This window comes from Daldinia vernicosa (genome assembly GCF_022497035.1).
Source record: "Daldinia vernicosa strain CBS 139.73 unplaced genomic scaffold F5Y00scaffold_20, whole genome shotgun sequence".
Classification (NCBI taxonomy): domain Eukaryota; kingdom Fungi; phylum Ascomycota; class Sordariomycetes; order Xylariales; family Hypoxylaceae; genus Daldinia; species Daldinia vernicosa.
In genome coordinates, this window is record NW_025953936.1 from 63391 (window position 1) to 85019 (window position 21629).

General features: G+C 45.6%; 7 protein-coding genes across 7 annotated transcripts; 4 read left to right on the top strand and 3 right to left on the bottom strand.

The window, feature by feature from the left end:
- Nucleotides 1-234: 234 nt before the first annotated feature.
- F5Y00DRAFT_235544 (uncharacterized protein) lies at nucleotides 235-1643 on the bottom strand. The gene is made up of 2 exons (XM_048007579.1): nucleotides 1078-1643; nucleotides 235-1026 (listed from the first exon to the last, which is right to left on the bottom strand). The coding sequence occupies exons 1-2, from the start codon at nucleotides 1431-1433 to the stop codon at nucleotides 528-530; spliced, it is 855 nt and encodes a 284-aa protein (XP_047865292.1). The 5' UTR covers nucleotides 1434-1643; the 3' UTR covers nucleotides 235-527.
- Nucleotides 1644-2014: 371 nt separating this feature from the next.
- F5Y00DRAFT_269353 (HET-domain-containing protein) lies at nucleotides 2015-4051 on the bottom strand. The gene has a single exon (XM_048012423.1). The coding sequence runs from the start codon at nucleotides 3905-3907 to the stop codon at nucleotides 2228-2230; it is 1680 nt and encodes a 559-aa protein (XP_047865293.1). The 5' UTR covers nucleotides 3908-4051; the 3' UTR covers nucleotides 2015-2227.
- A 1546-nt stretch (nucleotides 4052-5597) lies between these two features.
- On the top strand, nucleotides 5598-7547 carry F5Y00DRAFT_235545 (putative monooxygenase). The gene is made up of 5 exons (XM_048007580.1): nucleotides 5598-5918; nucleotides 6053-6087; nucleotides 6232-6525; nucleotides 6600-7070; nucleotides 7147-7547. Exons 1-5 carry the CDS (start codon nucleotides 5755-5757, stop codon nucleotides 7413-7415), a joined length of 1233 nt encoding a protein of 410 aa, XP_047865294.1. The 5' UTR covers nucleotides 5598-5754; the 3' UTR covers nucleotides 7416-7547.
- Nucleotides 7548-10605: 3058 nt separating this feature from the next.
- Nucleotides 10606-12955, top strand: F5Y00DRAFT_269355 (uncharacterized protein; the record flags this gene model as incomplete). The annotated part of the gene is made up of 14 exons (XM_048012424.1): nucleotides 10606-11046; nucleotides 11112-11120; nucleotides 11187-11204; nucleotides 11263-11289; nucleotides 11352-11378; nucleotides 11434-11460; nucleotides 11523-11549; nucleotides 11601-11636; nucleotides 11690-11716; nucleotides 11771-11810; nucleotides 11924-11947; nucleotides 12044-12394; nucleotides 12667-12838; nucleotides 12892-12955. The coding sequence occupies 14 exons, from the start codon at nucleotides 10606-10608 to the stop codon at nucleotides 12953-12955; spliced, it is 1290 nt and encodes a 429-aa protein (XP_047865295.1).
- A 460-nt stretch (nucleotides 12956-13415) lies between these two features.
- Nucleotides 13416-16218, bottom strand: F5Y00DRAFT_65736 (ribonuclease H-like domain-containing protein). The gene is made up of 4 exons (XM_048013971.1): nucleotides 15580-16218; nucleotides 15175-15508; nucleotides 14934-15124; nucleotides 13416-14871 (listed from the first exon to the last, which is right to left on the bottom strand). Exons 1-4 carry the CDS (start codon nucleotides 16146-16148, stop codon nucleotides 13533-13535), a joined length of 2433 nt encoding a protein of 810 aa, XP_047865296.1. The 5' UTR covers nucleotides 16149-16218; the 3' UTR covers nucleotides 13416-13532.
- A 695-nt stretch (nucleotides 16219-16913) lies between these two features.
- On the top strand, nucleotides 16914-17374 carry F5Y00DRAFT_261505 (putative mitochondrial distribution and morphology protein; the record flags this gene model as incomplete). The annotated part of the gene is made up of 4 exons (XM_048011215.1): nucleotides 16914-16954; nucleotides 17010-17047; nucleotides 17095-17171; nucleotides 17282-17374. 4 exons carry the CDS (start codon nucleotides 16914-16916, stop codon nucleotides 17372-17374), a joined length of 249 nt encoding a protein of 82 aa, XP_047865297.1.
- A 1899-nt stretch (nucleotides 17375-19273) lies between these two features.
- On the top strand, nucleotides 19274-21615 carry F5Y00DRAFT_261506 (Gpi1-domain-containing protein; the record flags this gene model as incomplete). Its single annotated transcript, XM_048011216.1, has 4 exons — nucleotides 19274-19408; nucleotides 19465-21058; nucleotides 21121-21224; nucleotides 21280-21615. The coding sequence occupies 4 exons, from the start codon at nucleotides 19274-19276 to the stop codon at nucleotides 21613-21615; spliced, it is 2169 nt and encodes a 722-aa protein (XP_047865298.1).
- Between the last annotated feature and the right edge of the window lie 14 nt (nucleotides 21616-21629).

Consider the following 21629-nt stretch of genomic DNA (forward strand, 5'->3'; position numbering starts at 1 on the left):
ATATCTACGGCCCTAATTCGGTGCTAGATCCACATACGGGATCTCCTAATAAGAGGAAAGGGGTTGGGCACCGCCAGCGCGGAAAATATTATCCTCACCATTACCTTAGCCGCCATTAATATGGCCCTCAGGATTCATCTATCCTAGATGGCTCAGGGCGTTGCTACTTTTCCTTTTGTTAGTTGGCTATTCATTTATAAGCTCAGGAGCTAGAGGCGCAGGAAGCCGAAAGCATTTTTAGTTGGCTACGAGCTATATGCTTTGGTCTATTAGCTGAATTCTACTATCTTTATCCCCATGAATGCCCTTCTAGTATGAACGCCCATTGTGATGGTGAAATCATTTAATATCAAGTACAAAGATCATTGAATCCCCTTCGATTAAGTCTGATTTTTAACCCTTTTCATCTGAATCCCTTTCTCCGGATTATTACTCCCATTCACACCCTACTATCTCTTGGGTACCCGTAGATAATGTATGACTTGTATTCTATTTAACAATTCACTATTGAGGTAAAACGGCTCCTTCTAGGTTTCCATATCTGTGAAGCGCTCTATTCTAAACGGATATTCGTCCAGGGGTTTTCCTGTAGATGGCCAGTTAACCCGGAGTAAAAAGTCGCTGCAAACAACCTGCTTCATTGGATCGAAAAGCGAAGTCTCAAAGTCTGAAGGCATCGACCGATGCCAGTGTGGTTCCTCGCGCTGGTGGTCCTCACGCAACACTTCAAGCGTCACAAGTAAAGTGTGCAATGACTTCAACTCGCCGATAGCGTTCCAAGCGCAGTGCCATGGCGTATCCCCGGAGAGACTTCTTTCATCCCAGCCTGGCCAGCTTCTGCTGAAGGAATTATTAAAGTATACGTGTATCATGCTACTGCGATTGAAGAGGGCCAGGGATAATCTAACATGGTGTAACATGTCGAGATGGTGGGGAATTATGGCCCGCGGAAAGACAGAGATTGAAAATAAGTTGCTAAAATGAAGGACGTATCTCTTATATAGAATATCGACTGATTCCAGATATCTGTCTATCATTAGTATTTCGCAAGTATCAACGAGGCTTAGAAAGTCATACATAGTGCAGCAAACGGCCAATAGGGCACTAACATGGCGGGTAGTAGGAGTAGATAATCGTTCTTTAATCGTATCTGGATTCCAACTTATCCCGGTACTCCGAGACATCGGCATACTAATACAGCTCTCATGGCCATCTATACCTATTTCTGTCGGGTTCCGACAAAGCATGCTGACTAGCTTTTGCTCATAGATGAAGATGTGAAGATCCCCGCACCCGAAGACGTATTCGTAAATCATAATACGAATCTCCGGGGCCAGTGCCGTTAAGAATGGCGAGTTGGTTTGAGGGATTGGTTTAAGAGTGGAAGTTAATGTTTGGGGCACAATGGTTGGTGGTGACTGAGTTTCGTCCATGGTTGAAGAAAAGGAGGGGTTCCAGGTTGTCAGGATTAGATGCCTTTTTGAGGTGAACCATGCACAAAGTGAATGTCTAGGGTAGGTAGACCAAGTAGTAGATTGTATTGAACTTAGCAACGCCTGGCCTTCTAACCTCTGACGAGGGCGCTTCGCGCCTCTTATATAGTCGTAGACAGACCCCTGTAGTCACCCTGACCCACTATACCCTGACACAGGTCTCAATAGTGAGGTTTGTGTTAGTTATTCGAATAAAGCGTGAAGATTTCTACAGAAAAGCTATAGTAGAGAGGCTTAACTGCTTTCTCACGAAAGAATAGGTTCTATTCTATAAAACTGTAAAAATTAAATATAGGAAGAAGATTTCGATAATAGTGTCTATTTCATAAAACTAAGCTGAGACATTTATACAAAGACTCGCGAGAGTAACACCTGGTAAACAATCACGTGACCTATACACTCACTCCCCCCGCTGCACCTCCTTTTCCTAATTCAATTAATTTCGGAATATCATGATGAATTTAAAGTTAAATTTAATGAAAATATCTCTTGTAAACGCTACTTCGATATTCCATAATGCCATATATTAGATATTTGTACTTTCAGGTGTAGATTCAGGGGTAGATTCAGGGGTAGATCTACTAAGACTGGGTATATAAGAGGCGCGCTGCACCCTCGTAAGAGGATAGGAGGCAGAGGCTAATAGTTCAATTCCATCTACTCTGACTTTTATTCCATGTATGACGCCCGTCAGTGATAAAGCCTGACAGTTAGTAATACATCCCGAACGATCTCTAACACAGATTCATACTGCTAATACCTCGTGTATTAACGGGACTATCAAGAATGGCCTGCTCTAAGATTAGCTCTAAGCTGAAACATGCCTGATTTTGGAAAATGTGTGGTTTTATTTCAGCTTGGAAGTTGATTACTGAATTCGACTGTGGTCGTCTGATACTACAAAAAGCGGGCGAGGAATGGCCTGACACCCTCCCAGATAGAAATTGCATTCTGAGATAGTCCGCGGAGACGTAGTAGCTTATTTCTCTCGTCGTATCCATAAACCGGTGTACTCGCTTGAAGAGTGGGTGTTGGTCAGAAATTATATAACACAGGGGCTCGTCCATCGTAGAGAACGCAACAATGAACTGGGTACTCCAACCATAATTCTCCGCTTCACCATATCGTAGCAAGATATACGCATTTATTCCTTGCCCTTGACTGAGAAAGAGATTCCTGTTATTGTCCCAGAGTTGTTGAGGAACAGCCCCGAGAATCTTACAAGGAGCCTTTGAAAAGTTGGCGCAGATGGCTCCTCGAAATCGATTTTCGACCCTTTCTGACTCGGAAGTGCGAAGGTCTTTGCGGATGTAGACGAGAGAATCACCGCGATACCGTCTCATTTGAGGTTCCGCTCTGAAGAGAGAATGCGGCTTTGAGCGGACATAGCCATTGGCAGTCTTGGCTAGATACACGCCTACCCATCCATCAGCTCTATTTGTAGGCCAGTCATCCCTTTCAGAAACGCCCAAGTTCAAGACGAGATCATCGGTGGTACCAGGAACACTAATGAGGGCAGTCTCGATCCGAAGACCCCTATTCGTTATAGCAAGCTCTGTGTCAATGATAGCATCTTTGACCCATGGCTTTAAGTGGTGAGCGTGAGCAAATTCCTTAGGAGACCTGGCAAAGATCCCTCGGTAGCTCTGCTGAATCAGTCCTTCCGGGATTAAACTCGGCGGTAGGGCTGTCCACGCAAATAAGGACAAGTCGCTGCTCTCTTTTGCGATCTCCTCCTGTAGTCGCATGAAAGCCTTAGGACCTTCACCATATAACATTGGCATGCTAACGCCAAATATTCCCAGCAGGCAATAAGCCTTATCTTCAACCCTAGTTGTCTCCCTCATTGATGCCCAGGACATGCGTCTTGCCACGGGAACTTCAAACATGGCTTGACTATCACACAAGACCGCATAGTCGATTTTGGTAACGCTAGCGAGGAAGGTGTTTAATTCAGGTTTACGACCCCTGAATTCCCACTTGGCATCGTAAAATTCCGCGGCTCTAGGGGCAACTATCTCTTGAAGTGTCCAGCCCCGAGTTAACCATTTGCAACGTAGGAAGTGATCCTCAAATGAAGACTCGGATGGGAGGTCAGAGAGGAACACGAAGCAAACAGCGGAATTCATATACAATTTAAACATGGAGTTGATTGCTTCTGACAAGTCGGCACTGCTAGACTTGTCGATGCAGCAGGTATCAACCCAAGCATATCGCAAGTCGCGACTAGCAGCAAGTTGACATGTGCGTATTATCTTATCCAAGCCTTTCTTCTTGTTTGCCTTCCCGGGAGTTTGAAAATCTTGGAAAGATACCTCCTCATCCTCCCAGACGTGTGACAGTATTGCATATGTGTATTCTTCTGGCTCATTGACGAACTCTAGCTGATGAGTCCGGGTGTTTATTAGCCACATCTTAGCTGAGCTTTAGGTAGCTTATTTGGACGATACTAGTTTGCACATGAGCTGTCGTAATTTACCGCAATGATTGTTACGGTAAAATATAGCTTAGAGCTGAGAGGATGGAGGGCTCTATCTTAGTTGAGGTTTTATTCCGAGCTGACGATAAAAATCAAATAGCTGAGCCGCGCTGTTCCTGGTGCTGAAATGCGGCGGGCGCGTCAATTGGTGGGCGGCATACCGTAGAGACATAGGGTATAAAATGACCGGATGCACTGTGTCAGATGTGCCAAGCCAAGTGGCTTGCTGTTCGTCGAGGAATACTGTATTCTATAAGGGAGCAGAACGCATCATTAATGAGCTACTGTTATAATCGGGTTATGAACTACCAAGTCCCTGTAGTAGTCCTAGCCAAATTTCGGGTTCCGGCGCGGTATTGTCTCAAGGACCATAGGCCCGGATAGTATCATGTTAAACAGGTAATGCTCCGGGGCGTTATGGCTCCAACTCCCACTCCAAAATCTTATAAGCACTCATGAATTCGTCCCCGGAAGTAGGAAGCGAACGTGAAAGTGTCATTACGAACAACCTCTAAACTTTATCATTTACAATGCCTCCAGAATTTATTATCACGCTGCGATGGAATAATACCTGACAGAGGGAAATAACGATATCGTAATGACAGGAAGGACTCCGAGACAGATGTGGTTAATCCACCGGAGAGATCCACCCGGGAAAGTTATAAAGGGAGGGCATGAATGATGCCGAGGTAAGGGTCTATGAGACCGACCTAGGAGGTCCGTAATACCGGACGGGGGAGTCTTGTAGTCAGAAACCCCTCCGTGTCCCGCCGGACCTTTCCATTGGTTCTCTATCCGCGACGCGACCCAGGGGTCATGAAGACGTTGGTTGTCATAGGCTATTCATTAACGTCGTACTCTTAAGAATTGACTCCACTCTTTCATTATATGTGGCTACGACCTCTAGACACGCTTACAAATCTTCAGAAGACATCCTGGATAGTTAGTCCCAGATATCACTGTAGGTATTAGTTAGGAGAAGACGTAAATGTCCTAAAATATGCATTCGGCGAGTAAAAATGCATATCGGATCCCCCTATTCCGGCTTCGTGAATAAATTTGGGAGGGGACAATGCACTAATTTTCGGACTTAGTCCTTACCCCTGAGTTGATGCGTAATTCCGAAGGCCCCGTGGCCCCATGGGTTAACTCACACTATAGGCCGGTCGGCTTTTGATACGGAGAATATCGCGCCCTCTCAAATCGACCCGACGCCGATGAGCCTCAAGAGGGTAATTACCTTAAGTAAGCATTGTGGTATTATGGTATTGCGAGTGGAGGTAAAGAGATACTATAGGATGATGAATTCAACCAATCTTTCGTTTACCTGGTGCTGAATATGCGCCAATGTGGAACTATGAATGGCTGATAATTCATTCAACCAACAATATACATAGGTACGCAAAGAGATTTGCTCTATGTAGGTTGGCATAGTACTCCCAGTAAGAGACACACCCGGCAGGGATATGTCAAAAGTCATGTATACAGGTTGTAAAGGAGTTTCCACTATGGCGGACTGCACAGAACCCAGGGTACTCGGTCTCGCGTTTCGCCTTGTGTTGGTTGAAGAGTTTATTACTCATAGGCTGTGGTTCTGGTCGGCTCGCGTGATGCTGCTGAACCGATGCGAGTAAAATGATTGATGCAGACGCTTCTGGATAATGCCTATATAAGATGTAATAGTCGGTCACAATGGCATAAATTGTCTTAAAAATCTTATTACTTCATCAGCTTTATATGAGGCGGTTCAACACCACTTAACTGACTCGGCAGATCTAAACAATGGCTATTAAAACTATAAAACCCCGTATACTGATCGTCGGTGCCGGCCTCGGCGGACTTACACTAGCCCAGTGCTTGCGAAAGCAGGGCATTCCATTCGAGATTTTCGAGCGAGACACAGATGCAAACTCTCGATTCTTGGGATGGGCCATTGGCGTACATTCGTGAGTTATTCATTCCTCTTCTATTATAAGCTGTCTATAAACAAACATAAACCCAAAATGTGCTCATATAGCGTCTTGAATGGATTGTTATGAGACTAGTTTGAGCTATATATAGGTACTAACAAAAATATCAGAGTCGTCAATGACTTGGTTTCATCATTCCCCGACGGTAAGTACATAAATTCTTACCATTCTACATCCTTGGGTATCAAGAACCTATACGCAATGCTACGAGGTTACGCTTCCGTCGACTCCGGTATCCGGCATCTGAGACTGTAGGGCTGGAATTTACTAACATTTCATATTGGGGTAGATTTACCGCCGATGAAGGAGAGTATAACTCACTTAGCCCCATTGAAGCTTGAGGCGCAAATTTCTTTTTACTCCGACGGAAAGCACGTTGGCGTAAATTCTACTCCCGAGAAGCCGATTATAAGGGCCAACAGGCCTCGCTTCAGGAATTGGCTCTCTACTCATATCCCAATTCAATGGGGGAAGAGACTTGCACGAGTGGAGCAAGTTCAAGACGAAATCCGACTTCATTTCGACGACGGTACTACCGCCATCGGTGATATTCTCGTGGGCGCGGACGGAGTAAACAGCTTTGGTATGCGATATATCCTACACAACCCCTCGTCGTTAAATCCAAGAAAGTTAAATCAGCTTACAGGAGATGAATAGTACGCGAACACCTCCTTGGAGTCTCGAACAAAGAACTACTCCGTCCCGTTCCAAGCTGTTTTATTGGCGGCGAAACAACTTTGTCGGGGGAAGCATTCGAACGCCAGCTCTCTATCTCACACAGCTGCTATATAGCGGTCGGTCCACACCCTAGCAAGTGTTTTGAGTTTGTAGGCTTGAACCGGGTAAGCCCGGACGGAAAGTCCGGGCAGTACTATTGGTTCGTTACGGAAAACGATCCATCTATTGCTGATGAAGACCACTGGACCAAATCTGCCTCACAAGCAGAGCTATACGATCACGTTACTAAGTTAACGAGCAATTTTGACCCCAGGTTTTCTGAGGTCGTCAGGTTGACCCCTGTGAGCGGGGTCAGGCCTAAACCTTTAATGATTCGCGATGCAGAGATTGAACACTTGCCGGTTGGCAGAATAACTCTGCTTGGCGATGCGGCTCACCCAATGAGCCAATGTAAGCTCCTCCCTATCACCTAATACCCCCTCGTCACAACAATCGCTCGGATTAATGGCTAACCCCAGTCCCATAGTCCGTGGTGAAGGCGGCGTACACGCCCTTCGTGACGCGATAAACCTTTCGAAGGCCATCGGGCAGCTAAAGTCGAACGATACCAGCGAAATCGAGTCTCTCTTAGGCCCCTATCAGAAAGAAATGCTGGAACGAGGCGTGCGCGCCGTCAAGGCTTCCAGAAACCAACGTAGCTTTGATAACTTATCTGATGGTAAGATAGTGGCGTGGGGACAGACTCCTGTTGAAATTCCGGATGAGACTATTACCCTCGAGGCTTGCCTCCCTTGATAGGTAAAAGGTGGAGATGCCCTGGGATAGGGCTGATAGCGTTGAATATTCGGGACTCTCTCAATTTTATCGCCAAAATACATTTCATAGAATATACGAAAATGTCTTATAGAATCGTTTATGCTCTGCCAATCTATATTGTACAATTGATCGGAAGTCTTTATAATTGACGTTGATCGAATTAAGCTTACCTATAATTAAACTTGGGTAATAAAGAGGCTATTTTTAGATTTTTTGTCGAAGTCTCGGGACGGCCCGGACAGTGTGGGGCCGGTGAAGTTTACTTTCATCGAGCTTAGTTACTACGATTTCGTTATTCTTAGGGGATGTAACAATACTTGCATCAAATACAGTTCCCTAAAAGCATATTAGCGTTGATATGTTAATAGTGGGAAACTATAAAATGACACATTTGAAATCAGGTTGTAAGGTTAGTGTATCCTACAAATAGGCCTGAAAGGCGGACATGTCAAGCTAAGTTAGGTACCTAAGGTAATTATATACTAGTTTAGGTAGGTATCTAGGTAACTATCGCATTGCAATGTTAGATGCATGCCTAATATTGAGCAAGTGGCCAAATTCAACCTTAATTACCTAGGACCTACTTGAGATAAGTTCGCGCCAAGGAGGAGATTATAAGAGTTATCCTAGCGTTACGTATGCGACCTTTTAACGGTCGGTCAATCATATGGCTGTGCAACACAAATATATCACGACAGATAGATTCAAAGGAACAAGAATTTTTCAATTACAGATCAATTAATTCGCTTCTGAAACACATATACTGTAGAATTGAATTTTGAAGATGAGCTTTATGTATGATACTATATGTATGTGGGTCTCTAGAAGAACTCTCATACTTGTGTGTTCGTTACGGCTGTAAGTACACTAGGGATAACACTGTTCAACTATTAGCCGAGATATTACGGCTCTAATTTCATGTTGAAGCTTCTATAAACTTGTATTCCAAACCAAGACGGCTACGTTAACCTTTAAGCGTCATCCTGACGACAACGGTTTTCTATGTACCACCCAAGCTAGCCTAGACGTGTTATTCCCACTGCCAACCAAACCATTATTCTCTCCTTCCTATTTAGTTTAAAGATTTGGAATCTTGATGAGACGTGTTTCCTCGTCACGCCACAGTAAGCGCATAGTCTAGGCAGAGGAAGACATTCACAAGTCAGGAGGCATTAATACCAGTCAGATACATTGAGAAGACACGTAAAAGTTTGCTGCTTCGGTAGTTTTGCGTCGTGATACGGCATGTTTCTTCTGTGATTGGCGTCCGTTCAATGGTTGGGCCGAAACATTTAGTCGGCTAATTGGTAGGTACCTCCTAGCTCAGCCTCTGGGATTAGGTAGTACGTGAATAGATAGGTGTCGTCAACATAGGTAACAATAAGTATCCTATCGTATGTCTGTAAATTCAATATCTAACTATTGAGGTACAAGAACTCGTTGCTTCTCTCGAGAATGAAGTTCTTGAACTCATCATCCTCATACAACTATGGCGTGGGGGGTTTTACAAATAATTTGTTCAATGGGTGTGTCATATGAAGACCTAGTAGCTATTAGGCCTAATATCATGTACCACAAGTATGGGTAGGACGTACGACACGTGTGGGTTGTACAATGTATGTTCGCGAGAAGTAGTCTACAAGGTCTTCGTAATGCATTGCCAATTCTAGATCTAGTTCCTTGATAGAGCCTAAGTGGACGTGAATGGATAAACTCGCGAGTAAGAGCTTCGAAGGCAACAAACACAATGCATATACAGTATCAAAACGCGAGCCCAGTATTTGAAGAATAGATTCCCCCACGCTTTCTTCGAGGTGCATATTATTTATTTACATGTGGTTTTTGCCCTTCCAATCATGGGAAGTAAAGTTGGCAACTGACTCAAGCCAAAAGACTTCTGCCTTGATTTTCATTTCTTGGGAGCTTGTGGAGTCAACCAACAACGCAAAGTGTTTATCTTGGAGTTTCTATCGCTTGGAAGCCATTGTCCTTTGGTAACCGATCTATTAGCCGGTCGTGCGTGGGCACGGTTATGGATGGGGGTAACATTGTAAAAGAGATGCGGTCGGGGAAGGCTGAGGAGAATATAAATGCAAAATGTACCTAGCCGAGAAACGATAAGTCGAGCCGAAAATCCTCAGCCGAAGAGACCGAGGCTGACCGTGCGCGAACACGAACATAGGTGGATAGACCGCATTCTGACAATACCCATTAGCTGAAATGTAATAACTGGATAATTTCATAGTTCCATGTAGATCGTCTATACCTATTATAGGGCCTAATGAGCCTCCCTTGACCTCCAAACTTTCATTCTACGCCGGTCGAAACGAAAATGTTACCTATAGTGTCATATTCGTGCAAACGCACCCTGCACTAGATGTCGGCTGTCGTTTTTAACCAGCCGTTTGCATGGGAGTCATATGTCATACTTCCATATAGGGGGTGTGACGGCTGCCTGCATGGTAGAAGATGCGCATCTCAAGCCGTCAAAAATTCCGTAGACCCCAAAATTCGGTATCGTGGTTTATCGCCGACTTTGTTGTACGATGGCACAGCGGGCTGCCGACCAGTAATAGTCGTCTCCAAATCTACCTAACAGGCCACAAACAAGAGATGAGGAACATTATGTACATTTATTCATGTATGCTACCATCCTTCTCGACAGCTGGAACGCCACATGATTCGAAGCCTCGCCTCTGGTCAATGCGTAACATGCCAGATATTTCTCGTGCACCAACAACACCCCCTCCAGCCAACGGCTGTCCACTCCGGCCGTCCACCCAGGCCATGCAGCTTTGCGAACAAAGACATTGTGCATTATCACACATTCGCAGAATCGCGGCAACTGTTGGCTCGTTTAGAATCGAACCTCAGCCAGTGATGATGCCATCGACAAGTATACCGGCTTTTTGCTTTCAGTTCGGCCCGTAGCTTGCTAGCCCATAGATTCGCCTTGCTCGATTCGCTTCTGCTTAGGAGGTCCTACGCTAGGTAGAGTAGACAGAATGCAGAGGACGAGAACAATGGCGAAACTACGATATTTCCTGCCTATCTTACCCAGCCTTATGGGCTTCCCGACAAATCCAAAAGAATAAAGACTGGGGAGTAAGTGATATAAATGCCCCAGTGCGATACTCTGTCTTTCCATTTCTTTCGAGGGCCGGACACTATGGGTGTTGCAACTCCATTGACAATCCTCGCACAACAAACATCTCCCGCGGGACTTAACGGTAGGACGGAAGGTTCCCGTACCTTTACGATAGCCCAGTCCTCTAAGACACGCGTAGCGGTAATCCCACTGGGCAATAGCCAACGATGGAATCAAACGAAAGCAAACGTGGCAGTCTTCGAGACAACGTCTTCCACACCAACCCCGGCACCCGCTAGTTCTAGTGGTAATTCCGCTACCACTGCCCTTATAGTAATGGGAGTGATTCTTGTATTATCTCTTCTAATTTTCACAATATACTTTTGTTGTTGTAAAAACAGAAAAGGTCCCTCCAGCGGACGCAGGTCGCCGAAAAAGACCTATTATAATCGTTACAGCCATTTCAAGGTCGTTCGTGGTCCACCAGGCCCGCAAGGTCCACCGGGGGTTCCTGGACTTGATGTAGGCCTTTCTATTTTCCTTTAACGTTGAAAACTGGCTAATATCTCCCTTCCGATGAATTCTAGGGCGCTCCAGTAAGTCTCTACTGCCATATGGGTAGAGTTTACTTAGCGAACTAACATTGTTACTCTTTCCAATAGGGGCTTCCTGGTGCTCAGGTAAGCTTTGGATAGCATATGAAGAAGTTATAACAACATAATTGACTTAGACACTTAGGGACCGCCGGGTGATAGAGGTCCTGAGGTAAGTCCTCTTCACTATATAGGCTGGTTGTAGTAGCCAAACTGATATTCTCGTTTCCATAGGGGCCATGTGGTGACGATGGCCCACAAGTAAGTTACTACTATAGTTTAAAGAAAGCGTAGTAGTCAGCTGACACTCTTTTAGGGTATTCCCGGTGAAAGAGGCCTTCAGGTGAGCCTCTACCTACCAGTACAACGATAGCACTTATTTAACAAACTATTCTCGCTTACCAGGGTCCAAGTGGTGAAAGAGGTCCCCGAGTAAGCTTCCAATATTATGAAATAAACCAGTCAACCGATTGACATGTTCAGGGTCCACCTGGTGATAGAGGCGACCGAGGTCCCCAAGTAAGGCGGCATTATCACATTAACTAATATTTAGACTAATATCTTCTCTTAAGGGCACTATTGGTGATCCCGGCCCACGAGTAAGCCGCCAGAAGCTTGTATCCTGTTTGCGATACACTAATATATGTATTTAGGGCGCTGCCGGTGAACGAGGTCCCAATGGGGCATTAGGACGTAAGAAGTTTACCTCGCTTATCAAAAGTTTAAGAACTACCTGCTTGAATAACAATATATATACCCCTTTTGATCCTTTATCGTGTTGGGAGTAACGCTAATTTCCATAAAAGCACAAGGGATACAGGGTCCACCGGGTGAGTACCTTTTCTCACTTATATTTACTGGATATTTTCGGCCGAGAGGTTCAAATAAATTAGTCTATTGGCAAAGCTTCCTAATGTGATAAACAGGTCGCGACGGTCGTGATGGAAGAGATGGCCGGGATGGGATTAATGGCCGGGATGGCGCCGACGGTCGAAATGGCACTGACGGCCAAGATGGTGCCAATGGGAGGGATGGAACGAATGGAATCGATGGGAGAGATGGCACGGACGGAAAAGACGGAGCCGATGGTGCCGATGGCCGGGACGGTGTCGACGGTCAGGACGGAAGAGATGGCCAAGATGGCATCAATGGTATCGATGGCCGAGACGGTATGGATGGTCGCGATGGTATTGATGGTATTAATGGTACCGATGGCTATGACGGTATTGACGGTCGTGATGGCGCTGATGGTCGGGATGGCCAGGATGGCGAAAGAGGTGAGAGAGGCGAGAGAGGTGAAATGGGTGAAAGGGGAGAGAGGGGATGGAGAGGAGACCGTGGGGACCGAGGGGAACAAGGAGAAAGGGGAGAGATGGGAGATAGAGGAGAGAGGGGAGAGCAAGGAGAGCGAGGTGAAAGGGGGGAAAGGGGGGAAAGAGGAGAGAGAGGGGAACGAGGCGAAAGAGGAGAAAGGGGCTTCCAAAGTGAAATCACGTAAATACATGCACCTCAATACCATCGCTTTACCTGCCTGCTAACCCATCCACAGTATCCGAGCCCATCGCCGACGATCCCGAGAACCAGATGCCGGACGACGATACTATAATTGCTGCCGGCACTGCAGAAACCACTGCGGAGGCTTCTGCCCCGGCCATTACGGCGGAAGGGTCTACTGCGATGGACACTGCGGCTGTTTATGTCGTTGCTGTCACTGAGAAGACGTATAGAGCGCTTATAAGAACGGACACTTTTGCTACTTACTACTACAGGATAGATCGCTTGGTCTGGCTTGGAGGGATTCAGTACCTACACCATGGTATAATAGCGCGGCGGCATAGCATTGATTGACCACTCACATTGGGAAGGTTAGCCGCATTTTGATATTTTCATAGCTACAGGGTCGAGAAATGGATACATGGAATACGATATACTATATTTCACGCACCTGCATTCTTGTTATATATATCCTTGCTGGCATTGCTAGGCCTAGGTAGTAAATTTCGGTAGGCAGGTACTTCGAAGCTTCTACCGAGGAAGTCTAACGGCCACCATTCTAGTTACTGCCTTATTTTTCACACTTTGTGATTCGTTCCGTCGCCAGGAGGATACGTGTCTGTGTAATATATACCATGAAATCAAGACGGCATGTAGGATGAAGGTATTAGTATCGTCCGAAAGCATGATCTATTAAACGCAATTACTACCATGCCTAATTGCGATTTCGTAGGTGATCCCTAGAATTTGGCCAACTAACCTATGGCTCCCATTGCCCGGAGGCCTTATCAGGCCTGGAATAACCCTTCAACTCCCTGAGAATGCAAGTTAACGTAAAAATGCCGATTTCTCGACCATGGAAAACGCTAAACAAGGGTGCCCTTTTGTTATGTACAGACACTTCCTATAGATTCAAGGGTATTATTTCCTAAATGTGACGCTCTTGCCGGCCTTCTCTCCGTGCATTTTCCTCGCAGGTTTCGGACCATCGATAGTCATCCCATAAGGATTAAATCTGGCTGCCTGGGGAGCGCCTTTCGCAGCTCTTGATGCATTCAGAACGGATTTTGCCTTGCTGTAATCGAAAGGCTCATCCTCGTTCTCTTCGTCCCCTCCTTTTTCTGATACTTCTGCCGCATCGGTTGACGCTTCCTTCTTGGCTCGCCTGGCTAGCTTCTTTGCTTGTCGACGCTCCTCCTTAAGCGCCTCTTTACGAGCTCTCTTTTCAGCCTTCTTAGCCTTTCTCTCTTTTCTTTGCTCTTCGCTGTCATCTGAGTCGGGAACGGCAATTTCATCCGTATCAAGGAAAGCAGTCGAATTAGATTTTAGTTTGGATGGTGTATCATCTACCTCTCCCGATTCGGAATCCGATTCGACCTCAGGCGCTTTGCGCTTTATACCAGCTTTGAGTGTAAACTCGCTATCAGCTGCCGGGGTGTCTTCTAAGTGGATAATCGATTCTTCCATATGAGTGACTGGTTCCTGTGCCGGCGTATCTATAACCTCCAGCACCTTACTCGACTTAATAAATTGGGCCCAGGGGAGCTCAAACTGCACGGCTGGTTTGGTCTTGAGGGTAGATGACTCTTCCCATCGACTGCTCATCGGAACCTTCCCCCACAATTTCGATGTCTGAGAGACTACATCCTGAATTCCCGAGGCTCCTGTATCGTTATTTCGTAATTGAGGGAGGACCGAATTCGCGACTTCACCAATACCCATCGTAGGTGGTGCATTGCTACGAATAACCTCAGTAACGGTGGGTCCATTCACTCCTTGCGCCTTGGCTTTACTAATAATCTTGAATAGGTTAAATGCCTCACGCTTGGCTATGTGGGATGTGGAATCAACCAGGCTATGGAGGGCCTTAGGATCTGGCGGGATACGTCTGGCTATGTCGAAAAGCGTCGCATTACTCATAACAAATAATGAGCTTTCATCTTCGCGACGAGCCATCTCGTCCCGCCACTTATGCACGGCCCGAAATACAGCGAATTGTTCTTTTGAAAACTTCCCGGCAGACTGTCTTATGAGTAGGTTATACCACCCGAAGGGGCCCTGGCCATTTTCAGCGTCATACGTGGACGTTTCATGCCGTCGTAAGGAAGTTTCTTTAGAATTATCGAGAACTTGGTTCATCAGATTATATCTTGACTCTTTTGGGGCTTGTTCCAGTAACTCGTTACGCAACATATCGTAGATATAGAGAAGATAGTGGGTATCTGAGCGCGCGTAATAGAACATTTCATCAGGTATCGGGCTATTATCTAGTCAGCAAGGCTTAAGTACGATATGTATGTTGGAACTATGATCGATCCATACCGTATTCTCCAGTCAGCTAATTGATACTTCTTGTCTGCATCGAAGTCGACGAACTTTTTGAGCAGATATGCGAGGCTCCTACTAGGATATTGAAGCGCTACTGCGGCCTCGAATGTATCGAAAAGTCCCACGATATAGATACCACAGTCTCGCTGTAACCAGATAATATCCATGTAGGCACCATGAAGCACCTATTCTCGTTAGACGTTTGGATGAAATTGGGCGGGCGATTATAACTAACCTTGACGATCTTCGGGTCGGCGAACACCTCGTTTAAAACCTCGAGTTTGTGACGCCATGGCTGAAGAGTATCGACAATCCAATCCTTCTCGCGCGTGCTGATCTGCATCAACGATAGTAGACCGCTGTATGTTCTGAAGTCATGGTGTTCCGTATCGACCGCAATTTCGGTAGCAGTTTTTAATTCTTTAAGCATATCTAAAACGCCCTCAAAGGTGTCGACAAAGGTAGCTGTTGTGGTTTCGACGGGTTGATATTTTATGGGTTCTCGCGCTTGAAAAACGGTTTCTGGATACTGTAGCTTGTGAATTTCGGTATCATAAGGATGTTTATATCTAATATAATTGTTAGTTTGCTGCACGATAAACTTATTAACATTCTGCCCTGAAAAGAGTAAGAGACGTACTGAGTTGCTTGGTTATCATCAACGAAAGTCCCTAGGCTCTGTTCGAGAGAGATAAGCGCATGCGGTTTTGTAGTGAGTATCGGCTTCCAGGGCGATGGGTCGAGATTGTTTGGTTTTAGTTCGAATGCATTCTGAGGTTTGATAATATTCGCGCGCCGAAGAGAGTTTTCTAGTGTAGTAGATCTTGATTTCTTTTGTGACGGCCCCGGCTGTTCAGTTGGTGCGGCCTTCCTCTTGATTACGCCTGTGTACTCATCCAAGCAAGTATCGGCTTTTTCTAGCAGTGTGTCTACCACGTCGATAATGCGCGACCAATGAACATCAACATCGTCGCTATCCTCAAGAGCCGGGCCTTTTAGATCGGTGCCCTTGGTTGTAGATGAAAGGAGCGACGTGGCTAGCGAGAGAAGGCGCGAGGATGTATCATCTAACTGCTCTTCAACATCCGGGTTGCTTGTTCGTTGGAAGCTGATATCTTCGGCGGCAATCTGGTTGGTCAACCTAGTAGTGGCTACAAGAGCTGTCTGGATATTCTCCTGTATGGACTTAAAATCTTGGGGGGGGTCCATGGTCGCTGCTTAAGCGCTGCTTTTTGCTAGCGACAGGGAACCTGACGATAAAGAGTTGACGATGTTTAGGGATTAAAATGCGCTGGACCAATTCAAAAAATTCTAAGCGCATAGGCCTAAGGTGCTTATCGATAATGCATACGGATGACGCTTTCAAAAGTTTTGTCCATAGGGCGCCCTTGTCAGGCCTGACACGCACGGACCACAACTCGGCAGCACCTGGCGACTTAAAGATAAATGTATATATAAAACATTGGTTTATATTTTAAGTTGCATTCCAACGAAGAAATCGTATTAAAAATAGAAAAAGATAATATATGGTTCTTCGTTTAATTATTTATATAAATATGATTTTTTAAGATTATAGAATTACCTTGAAAGGGAGATATCTTTATTGAAAATAATAGGGTAAAATATGATACATGCCTCAAGTTGGTGAGCAGCTGTCGGCAAGCATGGTCAGTGCGTATCGGGCCTGGCAAGGGTCTTCCTATGGACATAACTTTTGAAAGGGTCATCCGTATAGCTAGCGGAATTCGCGTTGCGGGGATGTACCAAACACATGGATCCTACACAACCTTATAAGGTAAGTACTCAGGTACTGCATGCGCTAAGATAGCGATAACCGTATTCTACCTGTACATCCTGGCATTAGCTGCAGCTGTCACCATCTTCATTCACTCTTAATTCATTCACTCTTAACTTTTTGATGTTGTGTATTTACTCTGTATATTACGAATCACGAGTTAGTATTAATATACCAATATGTCTGCCTCTCTTGCGCCGGAGTGTAACGAAGTGAAGGAGTAAGTTTCATATCCTAAGGTAAATTTTACCAAAGCTGATGATGGCTGTAACTAGGCGATACGATACTTGCTTTCTTAAGTGGTATAGCGAGAGTATGTGGAATTGGTATTCTTTCTTGGTTCTGTCTAACAATCCCTAGAATACCTACGAGGCAATGGTAAAGCAGACGACAATGAGTGTGCTAAACATTTTAAAGATTACCAAAAATGTCTCCAGGTTGGTAACAAAACTTCGCGCCCTTAGTTGAACCTATTGGAGGGGTCCTCTGATCTTAGGATATAGGCCTGTCACTAACCACCTAGATACTAATGAATGTACTTTTATAGGTCGCTCTTAAAGAACGAGGTATAGATAAGCTCCTGGACGAAGCAAGAGAAGATAGCAAAGAAAGTGATGCTCTTCATATGAAAAAGAAATGACGAAACCCGAGAGACGATTAACTGGCCCGCAGAAAGTGCCGAGTTTCCGAACTGCTCCATTAGAACCTTGGAAATGGATGGGTCATTAAACTACATACGTACATACACCTAGAAGCTGAATGCTTGAGCTGACTGCAGATGAGCCGTGGGTCGTTGGCTACGAGTCCCGCGAGTTGTCAGGTTGTGAGATAATCTCAACCAGCCAGCCAATTCAGCCAATGTCATCCTTCTAAATCAACCCCGCGGTCTGTTGCTCGGGTTTTACCAACCGAGCCCAGCCTTACCATGCCCTAGCTGAAGTGACGACCGCTAGCAAAATGAGATTAAGAGTTGAAAGGGAATGCAGGGCAGGGCTATCACAGCGAAGCGACGCAACCGTAATATCTTGGCGGGTTATTAGTGTATGTACAAAAGTAGCTCAAGAAAATGGGGGATGGAGATGGGGGTAAGAGCTCGTATTCAGTATAACCCAATTCCAACTATTTAAAGTGTGTTAAACCCCCCTCTCGATTATCTTTACTGGTTTCTCCCATCTTGTGTAAGTCCTTTGTTTTCCGCGAGTATAAAACATTTTCAACTCAAGGCTTATACAATACCGTTAATTTAGTACCTTGGAAATGGTATGTTGAGATTTTGGGTGGCAATGTGTTATTATAACGTTTTGCATACCATATTTAATACACTCAACTTATTCAAACTCGATTTTCTTTGACTTGAAAATGAGTCCAAGGTTATTGTCCAATTGTGAGGTTGTTAGTGAATCTGGGGCGGAAGGGGTTTTTTTTTTTGGCTTGTCAACCTCAGCGCCGTACTTGGGCTTAGGTTTAATAGTGGATCGGCAGGTCGGAGCTTTGCAGAGCACTTGAGGCCTCGACGTCAGACGTCAGACGGGTGATCGCAACCCAGCTAAATTAATTTTTTTTGTGGCTAATGAAACGGCTTTGGGGTCTATCGATAACCTAAAAGTACACGCAATACGCAATGCAACTCTGCGACTCTAAACTGCAAGGGGCAGCAACAAACATCTTCAACATTCAAGTTCACAAGCTAGGCTACCGCTAACTAATCCTCTCTCATCAAACCTCGTCACTCGTTATACTTGTTACGGTTGGTGAATTGGAATACGAAGGACTACAAAAAAACCTGGTGCGACAAATATCGACAAAGTTGGCGCAGACTCAACCAGACTCAACATCGCGATTGCCCACTGTGACCTCACCCGAGACAACCGATAACGACCGATATTACTCAAGACAACGGCAGCCGAAGCTATATTGTCGCATAGGAGATTCCTAACCTGGTGAATTAATGACTATAAGGGTCTCCTTTACCTTGCAGCGCAAATTCCAAGAAAGATACCGAGACTATAGGCCATGCGACCCGAATAACATTCGCTTCCGACTTCCTACATGCACCCTTTTTCCATCCTCACCCTTGCGATCTTTGTAGCTGGCTACATCACTGCTCGATGGGATCTAGTTACTCGGCTCTACGAATTGGCCGTTTTTGCCTGGGATAAAGGTGTTATTGTGAGTAGATGTCCTAATTGCCCGCTACATTTGAGAAATAGGAGGCATGGGTATCTAGTAAGAAGAATACAAAAAGAAAGGAGGAATATTTATCTAATGCTTGACTACCCTCAATCTAGGCCCGCGTCACCCAGGGATTTGCTCTCTTGAGTTTCGCGTTTGTTCTCATATTCGTACCCGTGCAACACATTGCTCGAATAGAAGTCGATCTGGTATAGTTGCAACCTTTCTTCCTAGTTCCGAGTTCAACTTGTGACTAATAAGCAATTTGTAGCATCCGCGATCGCCTAGTCTTGGAATATCTGCTCGGGAACAACTTCGGCGCAGAGGCTCCTTCTAAGTGGAGTGCTCTGACGCTGATCACCTGGTCATGCCAGAGTATGATGGACTGATGAGGGTATTTTGGCCGATCGACATTCCTACGTCTGATGCTCCTGGTGTTATTGTCGGCTGGAGGAACTCGATCCTCGACGTTGTCGTTATCGCTGTCTTAGACCATGTCGACGTGAGCAATTTGACCCTAGTGTACTGCGGTTCTCTATTAACGCTCTTGTATCTTAGCCAAGAAATGTCGAGAACGCGCTTAAGGCCGGTATTCTATTAAGGAGCGCGCCTCATCCTATACCTCGAATATTTGAGCTTTGTGGACAGTCGTCTATGCATGTTCTCGGTACTACAAACCGCGAATCCGATATCGAGCCAGACTCCTCATGGGTGCGAGCCGTCATTGGTCCATCTCATCAAGTGCCCAAGATCACCTGTCCGAGAGCATCAAGCATTCAAATCGTTCTATTCGAGAGGCCAATTCCGCATCGCATGCAATATATATCCTTGAACCCGATTGCACTCTCGCTTGCTGACAAGGAGCATGACGCATCGCATCATACGCCCGATAGTTCCGAGGTCGAGGAAGAAAAACAGCAACGAAGGAACAAGCAAAAAAAGCGTCTCCTGGTAGATAAGTTAAAGGATCATTCCGTGGTAAAGCATACCCCTTCACTGAAGGATAGAGCTCTCGAGAGAATTGTCAATCAAATTAACTGGTCATGGGAGTTGGAACATTTGCTGCAGAAAAATGTGCCGCTTATTGGCACCAGACCGAAGCGCACTCTCAGTGTCTCTGAGCGAGTGGTTGAACAGGCCGCGAATATGAGAGATTACATAGTCCTTTGGATATGGGACATGGTTATTCTCTACGCATTTCCCATAATACGTAGGGCTTTTGTGCTTCTTCTTCTTGGCCACCGATGCGCAGCCGAAGCTCTATTACTTATATTAGAATGGAGGGCCCGACCAAACTCGCCTGCACTCAAGGACGTGTCTGCAACAGCTCAGCAAGTGGAAATACGTCTCCAGCAATTCTGTTATTGGCCTATGCAGTATGTCAAACTCCGTCTACGAAAAAACGACTGGGCCAGTGTTACGACCAGTCACCCAGATTACATACGCTTTTATAACAGTTTATGGCTCGTGGCCAACGACGTCATTATCGGCATCGCCCTCGGTTCATACATCATCGACAACGCTGAGTGGGTGGCTGACACGATAAGCATGCTTTTGGAGAGTTATACTATCGATCTACTACGAAGTAGTATCTCTTGGCTCATGGGCTGGCCTGCTGGCCTAAAACTGAATAGCGAGTTAGCCTTATTTTTGGGCGACTTGTTCCTTTGGGTTATTGATTACTGGTCTGGTTGCATCAGCACTTTGGAGCCCTTACTGCCTCATATGGTCTGGTTCATTGGATTTTCTAGCTTTGCCGGAGCTAGTATGCCTATTGCGTTTTTTTCCGATCTGCTCTCGGTCCTTACAATTCACATTTACTCGTTTTATCTTGCCTCGGCACGCATCTTCCACTGGCAGTTAACGATTTTACTTTCCCTTTTCCAGTTATTTCGAGGCAAGAAGTATAACGTGTTACGAAACCGTGTCGATGCATGCGATTACGATCTCGACCAGCTTCTTGTCGGCACCATCTTATTTACGCTTCTCTTCTTCCTACTGCCAACCGTTGTCGTGTTCTACCTTAACTTTGCCCTAGCGCGCATGGTCATCATATCGTTCAAGGCCATCTTCGACACACTGCTCTCTTGTTTAAATCATTTTCCATTGTTCGCGTTGATGCTAAGGGGTAAAGATCCTCGGCGTCTCCCAGGTAAGTTCTATAAGAATCGAATCTTGGCCTATGGCGCAACTTTATAGCTGACCTTAACTCAGGCGGCATTCGTTTTGAACTTCGTGATACCCCATATAGACTTAGTGTTAATTGTACATCGAATCCGCCTTCCCTTTCGCAACCCACCTCCATAATTTATGTAAAGGTTGGTGATATGCCAATTATTTCCTCTTGATGGATGGTGAACTAACATAATACAGCCTATACCTCTCGCGTTTACAGCAATGTTTCATCAATACTTCCAGATGGGCAGTCGTATTCGCAAACACTATTTATCACCTCGAGTGTTATTTTGTCTCTTTACGGGCCGTTTTGTCCCACCGATTCATAGGAAAGCCCTCTACTCTTTACAATATAGCATGCTCCCGGCGCGTAGGGCGGGTATCATGGAGATGTGGGAAGCACTGAATTCGTTGCCGGCAAAGAAGCGACCTGTAAATGTATACGCATATACATTCGCCTCTACCGCAATCGTGGACGGACGACGGCATGCCAACGGACGTGCGGGGAGAGGTGTTAGGAAGGAATATGATTAATGAGACATTGGGCG